Source organism: Bos mutus, chromosome 1, assembly GCF_027580195.1.
Source record: "Bos mutus isolate GX-2022 chromosome 1, NWIPB_WYAK_1.1, whole genome shotgun sequence".
Taxonomy (NCBI): Eukaryota; Metazoa; Chordata; class Mammalia; order Artiodactyla; family Bovidae; genus Bos; species Bos mutus.
Genome location: NC_091617.1, coordinates 152,197,173 through 152,211,317, shown reverse-complemented (window position 1 = coordinate 152,211,317; position 14,145 = coordinate 152,197,173). Strand labels below are relative to the sequence as shown.

Sequence of the window (14,145 nt, the reverse complement as noted above, 5' to 3'; positions counted from 1 at the left end):
ACCCTGTGTGTGATATGTCATGATGCTTGCAACTTTGTGAGGCCCCTTTCTTCCTGTGAAACTGCAGCCCAGAAAGGTTAAGGGGTTCATCTAACAGAGGATGGAACTGGAATTCCAGACTCTGACCCCTAAGCTTGCGTACTTAAACCAGGCATTATAATAACCTCTGTCTCATTGTTTGTGTAACCTCAGTTTTGAAGCGCTTATTAAATGCCAGCCTCTGTGAGAAGTGTGTTAACAAAATCACTATGACCGAGGCACTATTTTAGCCCCATTGTTCGTGATAAGAGTGGTACAGAGGGCAATCTATATCGTAGCCGCTCCGAGGAGCAAGCTTGCAAATACTGTCTGGCCAAATCCCGACTGTGGCTTGATGAACCCAGTTCGTGATCTCTGGGCCTCTCTGCTCTGCTCCTGAACCTGTGTGCTTTCGTCTAACTTGCCAGCCTGATGGATGGGTGAAAAGAATAGCACTTCCCAGAAGTTTTGGTTTGTGTTCTTTTAAATCAGAAAGGATGAGTACCTTCTCATTTTTCTAAGTAATGTCTGATTCTGTCCTTTGTCGCTCAGTTGCTCATTTATTTCTGACTCTTTGCGACCCCATGGATTGTGGCATGCAGGCTTCCCTGTCCCTCACCGTCTCCCAGAGTTTGCTCAAACTCATATCTGTTGAGGCGATGATGCCATACAGCCATCTCATCCTCTGTTGTCCCCTTTGTTCTTGCTGGTCTTCAAATCAAACAGCTTCCTTCATCTTCGTGTACCTGTTATTCAGAGGCCCTGACTCCCTGACTCGGGTGTGATGTGTTTGCTTGGATTTGCGTGGGCAGAGTACAGTGAACAATCCATTTCACATGTTCTGGTAAGGTCGCAGTTCTCAGTTATGTTTCTTTAACAAAATTAAACGGAGTAACAATTTTAAAAGCAATAGCAACCAGCCTTGTTCATTTGGAATGAATGGCTGTGCTTCCTTGTAATTCCATTTACCTGGGAAGATTTGTATCAGTCAGGAGAGGGGAGGTTATGCCATGGTAACAAACAGTTCCCCAAAACAAACAGCTCAGTGGTTTTCACAGCATGGTTGAGCTCTGCTTCTGTGGGTCAGCGGGTGGTTCCTGCTGTCTGTAATTTCTCAGGGGCCCAGTCTGGGAGGGGCTGCAGTTCGTGGCAGGGTCTCCACGATCTTAGAAGCAGGGAAAGAAAATCCATTGGGCCTTGAAGTTGCCTTCTAAAGCCTGTACCGGGAGTGACACATGATGCCACTCAGCTCACTGGCCAGGGTAGGTCATGGTGCCCACACCAGTGTTCAGAAGGGTGGAGAAATGAGATCCTGCTGATGTACAGCCCCAGGGCGTGGCGGGGGGTGGACAAACACTTATGGGTCCCAGGGGATCCCCTTGGGAGCAGCAGCCCATCTTCTGCACCTCAAGTAGCAGAAGTCCTGAGACTGTGCTGAGCAGAAGTGAGATTTTGACTTAAACAGCAGGAGCTCTACCTGACGGATGTAACAGGTGAGGCCAGAGCTGGTTCTCCTCCTCTGGGATCGGGGAGAAAGCCCAGGACCCAGGTATCGAGAGGCTAGCCAGTGAGTGGGTCACAGACATGGTTTCCTGAAAGCCTTGTCGTCGGGATTGGCCCGCTCACACGTGTTGAACCTGGGTTGTGCGTTCCGATTCCACCTGCTTTTCTACGTGTTCGAAAGTCATCAGATGAGCTCTTTCCTGTGTGTTTCCCATGGTCATTTTCTCTCTGCCTCAATAACTCAGCTCTCACCTGCTGTCACAATGCGTTTTGCCAGGTCACTGCCTCAATTTTTTTTTTGGACACGAGCACATTAAAAGGCACTGGTTGGCTTTCCCTTTCTTTTAAGTCATCCAACTCTTACAAATAATATTCTTGATGATCTTGAGGTTTTTTTTTTTTTCCTTTAGAGGTAGTTTTATTGATTTTGAGAGTTCAGTTTACTCTGTGCTTCTGGTGGAAAATGTCATTTTCCTTCTTTTCCCTTGACTTCCTGCATAGCCTCAGTGTGTGTTTTAGAGGTGAGATCGTTTTCCTTGCTTCTAGAAAGTAAGCTGTCACAGGCCTGAGACCACACAGCTCTGACACACATCAGGTGATGTTCCTGTGAGCTGTCTGCCTTTGAGAACAGCAGAGGAAGAAGGCAGATCCAGCCCCATATGGCTCACACAGCTCAGCCCGGGAGAGGATGGTGCTTAGCTCCACACTGTCAGTCAGTGACACGTGGAACCCGACGGAGCACAGCTGCACAGGCACCCTGCCCTGGGCGGGGGACGCTCCTACCTCCCTGAGTAGGTGCTGAGCTGAGTCCAGTGAGGAGAACATTCAGGCAGAGCTGGTTGGGGGGCAGCGGGGGGCAGGCAGGGACCTCTGGTGGACCTGTGTTGTTAGAAAGTTTGAAGCCAAAGCATTGAGATATGGGTCCGGCGAATCGGGCGGGAGTCTGCCTTTGAGGCCTTCTTGAGCAGCTTTGTGAGAAGCATGGACTTCACCCTGTCAGCTTTCAGTAAATATTTGTGTGAGTCATGTGGATTGTTCCACAGGAAGGACAGACATTTGGTGTATAAGACTGAGTCACGAGGACCCACCCAGCGCTCTCGAAGTGGCTACTCGTTGCTGTGAAGTACAACATGGACCTGGCCCCAGGAGGGAGGTGCCCTGTTAGGAGGAAATCCACCCACTGTATTTCTTAGGTGCAGCGAACGCCCAGGAATGCCCTAGCAGAGACCAGGCCCACAGTCCTGGCTTCCCAGGTGGCGCTAGTGGTAAAGAACTTGCCTGCCAATGCAGGAGCTGCAAGAGACAGGAGTTGGAGCCCTGGGTCAGGAAGATCCCCTGGAGGAAGGCGTGGCATCCCACTCCAGTATTCTTGCCTGGAGAATCCCACGGACAGAGGAGCCTGGTGGGCTACCATCTTTGGAGCCGCAAAGATTTGGACACTGAGCGACTTAGCACGCACACAGGCCCTTGTCCTGCCTGAGGAGGCCTGCTCGGGGCAGGGTGGTAGGGGGACTGTCATTCCACACCAGCAGGGATCTGACTTCTCCTGTGGAACTTCCTGGCGAAGACGCTGGGAATCCTGGCCTAGAAGCCCACGGCTCCCCATCTCTGCTGGGTGCCCCCCACCGACCCCCTGAACTGCACTCAGAACATGCGGCTGTGAAGCGCAGCTGGGAGGTTGATGGGAAACACAGGCCTTCCGCGGCTCACACACAAGGCTCTGCTCGGGGACGGGGAGGTCTGTGTTCTGCTCGGTCGCAGGTGTAGACTGGAGGCTTCCCCGGACAGAAGCACGCAGCTTCACAGGAAGCTGGCCTGATGGAGACAGAGGCCCTTTGAAGGGAACACATGTACGGTGTGGTCAGTTGTGTCCGACTCTTTGCGACCCCATGGACTGAAGCCCACCAGGCTCCTCTGTCTGTGGGATTTTCTAGGCAAGAACACTGGCGTGGGTTGTGATTTCCTTCTCTGTTGAAGGGACGCAGGATCACCCTCACTCTCGAAACCGCACCCTGTCTCCATTCCAGCGATGCTGGGGGCTTCCCCAGCCCTGTCTCCCCAACGCTGGCTCGCGACCCTGGACCCTGAGCCCTCCCAAGCCGTCCCTGTGTCTTCCTGTCTGCTCACATCCTGCCTCTTACACCCATGCCTCGACTTGCTGGGGTCTTCCTGGCCTCCAGATGGGTGATGCGTACCCCTCTGTCCGTGTCGCTGCCTTCTTCCTCACATGCGTCTCCTCTTGTTTTCCAGGCTCTGCAGAGTAACCTGAGGTACTCCCTGTTGCCCAGACGACTCGTCATCAGCAAGAGATTAGCCCAGTGCCTGCATCCCGCCTTGCCCAGTGGCGTGCACTTAAAAGCCCTAGAAACCTATGAGATCATCTTTAAGATCGTGGGGACCAAATGGTTGGCCAAGGATTTGTTCCTGTACAGGTAATGCTAGCTTCACCCACCACTTCCCTCTTCTATTCCCCAAGGAATCCACATTTCAGTTCGCCAGCTCAGAAAAGTATGCTGCTGCTGGTGCTAAGTCGCATCGGTCGTGTCCAACTCTGCAACCCCATGGACAGAAGCCTACCAGGCTCCCCGTCCACGGAATTCTCCAGGCAAGAATACTGGAGTGGGTTGCTATTTCCTCCTCCAAGAAAAGGATGAACAAGGCAAAATACAAAGGGATGCGTCCATTCGCCATGAAGCCATCCATCAGGAGGTTCCCCCAGGGCCCACCCTCCAGAGTCAGTCCTCCCTGACTTTTCTCCTTAAGCTGAGACGCACTGTTGCACACTGCCTGTGGCCTGCCCCCTGCCAGCACTGGGTGGTGACTGTCCCGTGACGGCTGGGCACCTCCGTCACCAGCGTAGACGGCTGGCCGGCTGGCTGGCCGATCCCTTGGAGCTTCTGACCAGGCCTCTCATTTTCCTTCCTCTCCCTTTTTTCTCTGTCCTCAAAGCTGCGGGCTGTTCCCGCTTCTGGCGCACGCAGCCATGTCGGTGAGACCCGTGCTGCTCGGCCTGTACGAGAAGTACTTCCTCCCGCTGCAGAAGCTGCTGCTCCCAAGCCTCCAGGCCTTTGTCGTCGGCCTGTTGCCCGGCCTGGAGGAGGGCTCGGAGATCTATGACAGGTGGGTGTCGGCCAGAGCCCATGGCCGCCCGCCCCGGGGTGGGGGGTGCCCACTTGTGTTTTATTCTGCTGCTTTGTGAGAAACAAGGGGAGACGTGCGGAGAAGACCTCGGAAGCAGGGTAGGTGCAGAACGTCAGGCTGACATTCACCTTTCTGTGGCGTCTCTGCCTGACGAAGTACCGCGTGCCCCTTTGAATTTTACCATGTTTCCAGGTGAGGGTCAGGAGGTGAGAAAGTTCCCCAGAGTCTCTAGGTCTGTGGGCAGTGGGGATGGGGTTCTGCCTCTTATGTGTCAGGTTCTGAGGGTCTCCCTCCTTCTGTATACTCGTGAACATGAAAGCATTCGTCGCTCAGTCACGTGCGACTCTTCAGGAACTTACAGACTGGAGCCTGGCTGGCTCCTCTGTCCATGGGGATTCTCCAGGCCAAGAATACTGGAGGGGTTTGCCATGCCCTCCTCCAGGGGATCTTCCCGACCCAGGGATTGAACCCAGGTCTCCAGCATTGCAGGCAGATTCTTTACTGTCTGAGCCACCAGGGAAGCCCATTGTTTACCAGGCTGCTTCCAAATAAAAAAGCAAGCCTGGGTTTCATTGATGGGTAGGGCTCAGCTTGACGAGTTGCAAGCATCTTGGAGAAATTCGGCAAGCTCACAGGCACAGAAGTTCATGCAATGGTATTCGTTTGTTTTGTTTATTTTAAATGGAGGCCAATTACAATATTGTGGTGGTTTTGGTCACTGCTTAGGATGGTAAAGAATCTGCCAATAATGTGGGAGACCTGGGTTCGATCCCTAGGTTAGGAAGATCCCTTGGAGAAGGGAACAGCTACCCACTCCAGTATTCTAGTCTGGAGAATTCCATGGACTGTATAATCCATGGGGTCACAAAGAGTCAAACATGACAGAGTCTCTTTCACTTTCACTAGGAATGGGAGAGAGGATTTATCCATTCGGACCATGGCATATACACAGAGAATCATTTCTGGAGAATCATAGTATGAAAACTCAACTTCCAGGGTGTGAACTGTTCTGAGTGATGCCACAGGACGAGCCTCTGTTCACAGGACCCGTTTCCAGAGCCCACGTGCAGCTGGCTGGCAGGTCTAGAAACCTGCATGCTTGCACAAGTTTCCATGTGATGACCCAAAGCCCTGTTCGAATCTTCCCCACACCAGAGACCCCAGCCGCGCCACCTTTGCCCTATGGTGTCAGCTGTGGCAGGGAGTGGCAGGGGGCGTGGAGTGGAAGCACGGAGTCCATCCAGGGCCCACTCAGAGTGTGCCCCTCAAAGAAACCAAATAATCAGAATGTTTGCAGGATGGTGGCTGGTGACCCAAGGGTGCGTTAAAGTCACACGCATCCATCCTGGCGTTTGATGTGCACTTGGGCTGTTTGAGGCTTCCACTCAGAGCGGGTGGTGGCCCTCTACCTCCCCGTGGGGAATCCACCTCTGTGATATGCTGAGTCACTAGCATCCACTTCCCTTGGAGGCAGGGTCCATCTTGTTGCTATCTTAAACCTAGCTCCACGCCCTGAGAAGCCAGGTGGGCCTGTGGGTTCAGGAAGAGTCAGGGTCACACGGGGTTAACAAGCCAACTTTTATCCCACTCTGCTCTTGACTCCTAGCCCCAGGCTCTTTCTAGAAGTTCTGGTCCATTCCTGTTTTACAGATGTTTACTGTAAATGCTTTCCCCGTGCCCCCATCATCTAAAGATGAGCACTTCAGCTCCCACAGTGTAAGGCAATTTTTTTTTAACCTGTAAGAATGAATCACACCAGAAACCTGTCAGTAGTCAGGGTGTTGTCATATATTCTCCCAGCTGATCAATGAATGTTCATTTAAACGGTTGCTCCAGCCGATGAACACGAGTGTTTTCTCCTAATATTATGATTTCTCAGTGTTCAACAGCGAGCTGAGTAAAGCTCTGTGAGTCACGGGGTACACGTGGCTGTGACACAAAGCCCGATCTGGCGTCTTCGGTGCTCAGGGGTACGAGCGACCGGCCTCCGAGGTGAAGGCTGGGGCAGGGTTGCATGGTCTCTGAGCGCAGGCGTGTGGGCACAGCGATCAGGTGACTAAATGTATCCAGGTCAGTTTGAGAGGGTTCCTTCCTAACCTGCTCAGGAATTGAGTCAGACACCCCCCCAACCCCTCACCCCCAGCAGATACTCTGCAGAGGGTCTGGGGGTGGGCCGGTCACCATGTCTGAGCCGGTGGAAAATACTGAGGGGTGAGTGAGTGAGCGCGTTGGGGCTGCTGAGTCATGGGTTTCATGGAGGCGGGGACAGTTCCTGGTCTCTGCTTGTCAGTGAACCATAAGGCAATGGAGATTTTGGCCGGCGTTCCGTCTCATTATTCACCCTGGCTTTCTAATAACTCTTTGATGTCCACAAACACTCCCGCCCAGGATCCCCCTTGTAAAGTGCACAGGAAGTGCCCACATGGCTTGCTGTGAGTTGCTGTACGAGGAAGACAGGATTCGTGGTTGGGGGTGGATGCTAAACCCCTGCTCCGAGGAGATGGAAGAGAGGTGGGAAGTTTTCAGTGGTTGGAAAGCAGGCAAAACCCGGGTCCCCAGACATGACCCTTGAACTTAGTGGTTCTCAGCCTAGGGTGGCTCCAGCCCCCAGGGCACCCTTGGCAGTACCTGAGTACATTTTTTGGGTGTTACACCGGGGTGGGGCGGGTGCTACTGGCATCTAGTGGGTAGAGGTGAGGGGTGTGCCTGAACACCCCAAGATGCACACGATTGCCCCCACTGCAAAGAAGGGCCCAGCCCCAGGATCCACATGGTACAGGGTGAGAAACCCTGATTTAGATGGCAGTGGGCAAATCTTCATTGGCCTCTCTTCTGGCCAAGGCCAGCACCACGCTGAGGAAGCCCTGCTGGTCCTAGAGTTTTCTCCCCCTTGTTGTTCATTCGCTAAGTTGCGTCCAACTTTTTGCAACTCCAGCCCCGCGGACTGCAGCACACCAGGCCTTCCTGTCCCTCACTATCTGAGTGACTTTGACTTTAGCTTTTAACCCCAGTTATCTTGCTCTTTAGTTTGCTCTCCATAGAAGTTTTGTTGTTTAGTTGCTCAGTCATGTCTAACACTTTTGTGACACCATGGACTGTAGCCCTCTATGCTCCTGTCCATGAGATTCTCCAGGCAAGAATACTGGAGTGGGTTGTCATTCCCTTCTCCAGGGGATCTTCCTGACCCAGGAATCAAATCTGCCTCTCCTGCATTGGCAGGCAGATTCTTTACCACTAGCACCACCTAGGAAACCCCCCTCCATGGCAGAGTCTTTTCATAATTACTTGTTTTTCTGACCTGTAACATCATTTAAATTTTTAATATCCATTCATTTTTAAGGTAAAATTTTTATTTTTATATTAAACTGCTTCTTTAATATGAAAGTCATTCAGTCTTGTCTGACTCTTGATGAGCCCAGAGACTGTACAGTCCATGGAATTCTCCAGGCCAGAATACTGGAGTGGGTAGCCTTGCCTTCTCCAGGGGATCTTCCCAACCCAGAGATTGAACCCAGGTCTCTTGCATTGCAGGTGGGTTCTCTACCAGCTGAGCCACCAGGGAAGCCCGTTTCTTTAATAAAGAAAACTGGGCAGTGTTCTCTGAATGTTGAAGAAGGGATAGCATAAGTGGCATTCCCCAGGCTCTCGGATGGTGGGACCCCCTCTACCGTGGCCAGTGTTCCCTGAAACGTGCTTTGGGGATACGCTTTTGTAAGCAAGGGGCAGGAGACAGCAGTGTCCACGCTGTAGCGTTTGTGATGGGTTTTAGCTTGGCGTTGGTCTTGTGTGATAGGGACCCTGGAGAGACGAGCTCTCCGGGGGCTTCCTGGATTAACCTGCTGCTGTGGGAATCTCTTCCTAGCTCAGGACCATCCTGTGCGTCCACTGTGTCCACAGGGACCCATCTACCCAGCTTACCGCAACTGCAGCTGCTGAATGCTGCTTCTACCCCAAACTAGGGCTTTTGGTGGTTTTCAGAGCTGGGCAGAGAGAAGCTCTATTTGTTGGCTCAGCTCCGATAGAAGGCTGATCAATACCTTTAGCCTCTAAACCATTCTGTGTCCTTCTAAGCATTTGGCTGTTACTGATGCTGCTTCATTTTGTTTTTTTTTCTCTGTGTCATTCGCTACGGATATTTTATGAGTTGAAAAGCGCTAGGGTTAAGGAAAATAGAATTAATTTTTGATGTTGAAAGGTAGTAGACTTTATTGTACAAAATGTTTAAACATACACTGAGCAAGCTGAACTTGGGCAAACTCCGGGAGACGGTGAGGGACAGGGAGGCCTGGTGTGTTGCAGTTAGTGGGGTCACAAAGAGTCGGACGTGACTTAGCTGTGGAACAACAAGAGCAAGCTGCACACAGTGTGGGTCACAGTGAAGTGGAGAGAGTGGCATTCATCTGACAGTTTTCTGGAGGCCCAGCCGTGTGTCAGACGCTCATCTGGGCACTGGGGAGGGTCAGCTAGCAGAACAGACCCGTGATGAGTGTCTACTCAAGAGACAACTTGCGTTATTTTCACCCCTTTTCTCTGCCACGGCTGAGATGACATGCACAGGGCTTTCATTTGTCCCAGGCTCCACTGCCAAGAAGTAGATAGAGGATTGCGGATTCCAGAACGCCACTGCTTTATACTGGGCTTGTCCTTTTTTTTTTTTCCCTGCTGTGGTCAATGCAAATAGGAAGCATATGAAAGATGGAATCATTTTAGCTTTCGAGTCAGACCCCCTCCTTAAGTGAAATCCCTTCATGGGATCTGCCTCCACTGTCGTACTGATAAGTGCCGTCACCGGGCCCACAAGCTGTGTTTTCACAGTTGGTGGGAAAGGGCCCCGCTAGCCACAGGCGCTCCCCAAGCGGAGAGGGGCCCACCTCAGTCCGTATTGGTGGAAAAACAAGCTTACACCCCCCAATGCTGCTTCTCTCTGAGGAGGTCCGTCCAAGTGCCGATGCGGTGTCACGGCATCCCGGGTAAAGATAAGACCTGAATCCAGGCGGGTGGTCCACAGGAGGGCTTCCCGCAGTGGCAGCTGGGGTGTGGAGATGCTGGGGGCAGAGTGTCAGGAAAACGGCCCCAGACCTTCTAGAATGTGCCATGGTGTGGGAGGCCCAGGCAACAACTGTCCCCAGTATTTCTGAATTCCAGTGTCCCTGAGCACGTGTGTGGCCGTGCTCAGGTCAGGGATGTCTTTATCACTGAGTGAGTGAGTGATAGTCGCTAAGTCGTGTCTGACTCTTTGTGACCCCATGGATTGTAGCCTGCCAGGCTCCTCTGTCCACGGGATTCTCCAGGCAAGAATACTAGAGTGGGTTGCCATTTCCTTCTCCAGGGGATCTTCCCCACCCAGGGATTGAACACAAGTCTGCATTGCAGCCGGATTCTTCACCATCTGAGCCACTATGGAAGTCTTTATCATTACTTAGGTCTTTAATCAGTCGTGTCAGCTTTTGTTGTGTTTTTTTCCGCACATTAATGACTCCTTGTGCTTTTATACAGGGTGACTGTCTGCTTATCTCCTTGGGGCAGTGGGCCCGCCTCCCACAAGCACAGTGACATCTGTGGTGAGGCCAGAGGTGGAGACCGGTCTCGGTGCCCCAAGGGGGACACGACCGGTCAGATGCTGCCCCTCAGCCAAGACGCGGCCCCTCTCGGTGACACGTTTGTCCTAGCAAATTCAGTTTTCAGTAACAGCTGACACCGAAGGGGCGCACGGCGGCGGCTCAGAATGAGGCAGGTGGCGTTTCCCTGGCCCGCGGGGAGCGCCCTGACGCTGTGCTCTTCCGGCCTAGGACGGACGCGCTGCTCCTGAGGCTGTCCCTGGTGGTCGGCAGGGAGGTCTTCTACACCGCCCTCTGGGGGAGTGTCCTGGCCAGCCCGTCCATCCGCCTGCCCGCCTCGCTCTTCGTGGTGGGCCACATCAACCGGGGCGCGCCCGGCCGGGAGCAGAAGTACATGCTGGGGACTGACTACCAGCTCACGGTGGGTGCCCCGGGCCTGGCAGGGGGCGGCCGGTGGGGGCGGGGCTGGGGTGGGGCTGGGGCGGGGCGTCAAACCAACTCTCCCCAACTTAACACTTGTTTAATGGCTTGCAGTCTATCGCCACCTAGTGGTGGACCTCGCTTCACACTGGAAACGTTCAAAGCTGATTTCATCGTTAAGAAAGTGGGCAGCGATTCCTTACCCCTCTGAATCCATTCCTCTTTGCACCGTGGAAGTAATAGATCTCCCTGTGGGGCTCTCCGAGGAAAAGAGTGATGAAGGGACATCGTCCGATGCTTAGGACAGAGGAGACCCTCACAGACACACTCCCTCCTTCTCTGCCCCGTCAGCACCGCTTTGTCTCTTCCTCCGTTTTCACCTCCCTGCTTCGGCTCCTTCGGTCTTGTTCTGGGACCACCATGTAATTTTCTAACTGGTTTCTCCCCATCTCTTCCCTCTCCCATCCAGTGCTTTTTTGGTTGCTGCAAGACTTCACTTTGCTGAAGCATAGCTTTGCTTAGATCTTTTCTGTCTGAAAAATTACCTGCTGCCAGCAGATAAAGTCCGTCCTCAGGAGTGTCCTGACGGTGTGCTCCCGGTCGCCCAGAGGCCTGACTCTCCCCTCCTGGCCGTCTGCGCTCCCAGAGCTGCTGCCCCTCCTGGCCTGGCACGTCTGTGATGCCATCTTTGCTCGAGTTGGTCCCTCCCTCGTCCTGTGCTCACTGCCCGTCTCTTCTCGCCCATCTCAGCATCTGTCCGCCTGTCTTTCAAGCTCAGATTCCCCACAAAGCTTCGCTGTTCCCCCCAGTGGAAAGATCTCGCCCTCTCCTCTTCCCGTCTCACAGCTTTTTGTTAAAACTCTTCTTATGGCTGGTTTTCTCTCCTGCAGCTGTAGCACCTCTATCTGTACTCAGAAAGGACCCTCAAAATCCGCATTGAATTGGTTTGGAGTCCGTTTGGCTGGATGTCATTGGAGTTTTAATATAGTCAAAGGTCCCTGTTGGAACTTAAAAACGTTTCTTTCTGGGATTGTAGGATCTGAGGTCTTAGAGCCTGGCCATCCGGTCCAAGCCTCTCCACTTCTGAAATCAAACAGTGCCGTCTTTCCCACGACACAGAGCTCCCCCTAGCGTCTGGAGCTAGAACCAAGTTTCCCATATTTACACCGTGTTGTTCTGTTCCACGTGACCTTAACACAGTGCTTTCAAGATGACCAGGAAGAGTTGTTTTCATTTTTACGATTCAAAAGAATAGCTGCAAATGATGCTCAGTGTCTTGGGCGTGAAATGTTCACGGCATTTTGTCCCTTGCAGATAAAGTCCTTATGTGCGTGCCTGTTGGACTCAAACGTGCTGGTGCAAAGAAATAACCTGGAGATTGTCCTGTTCTTCTTCCCATTTTATACCTGTCTGGTGAGCAGTCTGTGTTCTTCCAGGGGCAGTGCTGGGCTTCCCTGAGGCCGTGGGGTAGGCGGGAGAGACCCGAGCCGTCTTGTCAGGAGAGGAGGGCAGGCGCTCAGTGACCACTGTCCCCGTTCAGCTCATTTCTGTGCGGGTGGTGTTTCCATAGCAGAATCGAGTAGCTTCTCCCCTGGGCAGCGTGTAAAGAATCCACCCCTTTTGAGAACCCCCTCTTTAAGGTAAAGCTTTGTAGGCTGCTAAAGAGGGTCCACATGTCAGAAGGCCAGCAATTTACCATGTCACCACCTTGCAGTAAAGTTTCCTTCGTCCTCCTCCTAGGATTCCAATGAGAGAGCCATCCCCTTGCTCAGATCCGACATCGTGCGCATCCTCTCAGCTGCCACTCAGACCCTCCTGAGACGGGATATGTCTCTGAATAGAAGGCTTTACGCATGGTTACTTGGTATGTAGGGGCTAGAGAGCCAGAGGGAAGGTGCTGATTTGGGGAATAAGTTCTAATCTTGGTGATGCATTTCTGAATGTCATCAGTGTGGTAAGACAGCATGCAGACCGAACTGTCAACTGGTCAGCAGAGTTCTGCTGTCTAGCCCGCAGCTTTGGTTATTTTGCAGTCAGTACATAAAATACAGGGAAGTGACTGGATTTTCTGGAGAAAGAAATGGCAACCCACTGCAGTGTTCTTGCCTGGGAAATCCCATGGACAGAGGAGCCTGGCAGGCTACAGTCGTCCATAGGGTCGCAAAGATTGGATACGACCAAGCAACTGAGCAATGAGATTTGTAAAATGTTAACTGAATTCAATTTTAAGAAACTTGGAAGACCACAAAATAACGGTGGCTAGGCCTTGTTCAGGTAGAAGCTTGTTGCCGTGGAGAAGTTTCATGGTAGAAGGGTGTGTGTGAGAAAACCCAGAAACATGAGAGTATGGTCAAGGAAGGTTTTGTCTGGATGGGAACATCTGTGGCTTTGATGCATTTGGGGAGGTATTTGGATGACTTACCATCTGATGGCTCAGATGGTAAAGAATCTTTCTGCAATGCAGATGACCCGGGTTTGATCCCTGGGTCGGAAAGATTCCCCTGGAGAAGGGAATAGCTGCCTATTCCAGGCTTCTTGCCTGGAGAATCCCATGGACAGAGGAGCCTGGAGGGCTACAGTCCATGGGGCTGCAAAAAGTCAGACACGACTGAGCGACTCACACTTTGACTTTCTTTGGGTGGCTTTGGGAGCGCGCGAGAACCCTGATTCATGTTTCTGCGCACTTCTTTTGTGGACAGACTCTGCACCTGCAGGAAAAGAGCCCTTGACTGTCAGTTGAAAGGCTTCATGGGGACAAGTTCAGGAAATCACAGGGCCTAAAAGGTAGCACTTTCTGAATGTTGCAGATTCCCAAGTTCATGTCCCTAAGAGAAGATGGTGAACAGAGTGATTGTGAAAGGACTCCAGAGCTTCTCTTTTAAGGCTTTATTTTTTTAGAGCAGTTTTAGGGTCACAGCAAAACTAAGAGGAAGGTATGGAGAGTTCCCATCTAGCCCTCCTCCCCAAAATGCACGCAGCCTCCCCCTAACCAGCATCCCCCAGCAGAACGGCACTTTTATCACAGTTGAGGGACCTACACCGACATGTTGTCATCACCACAGCCCCGCCCCCTCCCTCCCCATTTATTCCCATTCAGTGCTGTGCGTTCTGTGGATTTAGACAAAAGTCTATAACAATACATGTCTCCCATTAGAGTATCACCTGGAGGGTTTTCACTGGCCTGAAAATCCTCTGCTTCTCAGCTTTTTTTCTTTTTAACCCTCATGGTGCCCAGTCGCTCAGTAGTGTCTGACTCTTTGCGACCCCAAGGACTGTAGCCCGCTAGCCTCCTCTGTCCATGGGATTCTCCAGGCCAGAATACTGGAGTGGGTTGCCATTTCCTTCTCCAGGGGATCTTCCCAACCCAGGGATCAAACCTGCGTCTCCTGCTTGGCAGGTGGATTCTTTACCGCTGTGCCACCTGGCATATCAATGTCAGAAAGTCCTAACTCTTTCTTCTGCTAGTTAGAAAACTTTCAGAAGTCATAGCTTGGAAGCTTATGAA

General features: G+C 52.3%; 1 protein-coding gene across 6 annotated transcripts in view; it reads left to right on the top strand.

The window, feature by feature from the left end:
- Positions 1-14,145, top strand: part of DOP1B (DOP1 leucine zipper like protein B) — a 133,160-nt gene that overhangs the window by 33,219 nt on the left and 85,796 nt on the right. For all 6 annotated transcript variants that reach the window (XR_011465605.1, XM_070377606.1, XM_070377633.1 and 3 more), the window contains exons 3-7: positions 3,772-3,953; positions 4,471-4,641; positions 10,452-10,641; positions 11,955-12,053; positions 12,381-12,504. Coding sequence is in view for 5 of the 6 variants with exons in the window: in XM_070377606.1 (XP_070233707.1) it covers positions 3,772-3,953; positions 4,471-4,641; positions 10,452-10,641; positions 11,955-12,053; positions 12,381-12,504 (766 nt within the window). In the remaining variant the exon portion in view is untranslated. The remainder of the gene's footprint in view (positions 1-3,771; positions 3,954-4,470; positions 4,642-10,451; positions 10,642-11,954; positions 12,054-12,380; positions 12,505-14,145) is intronic.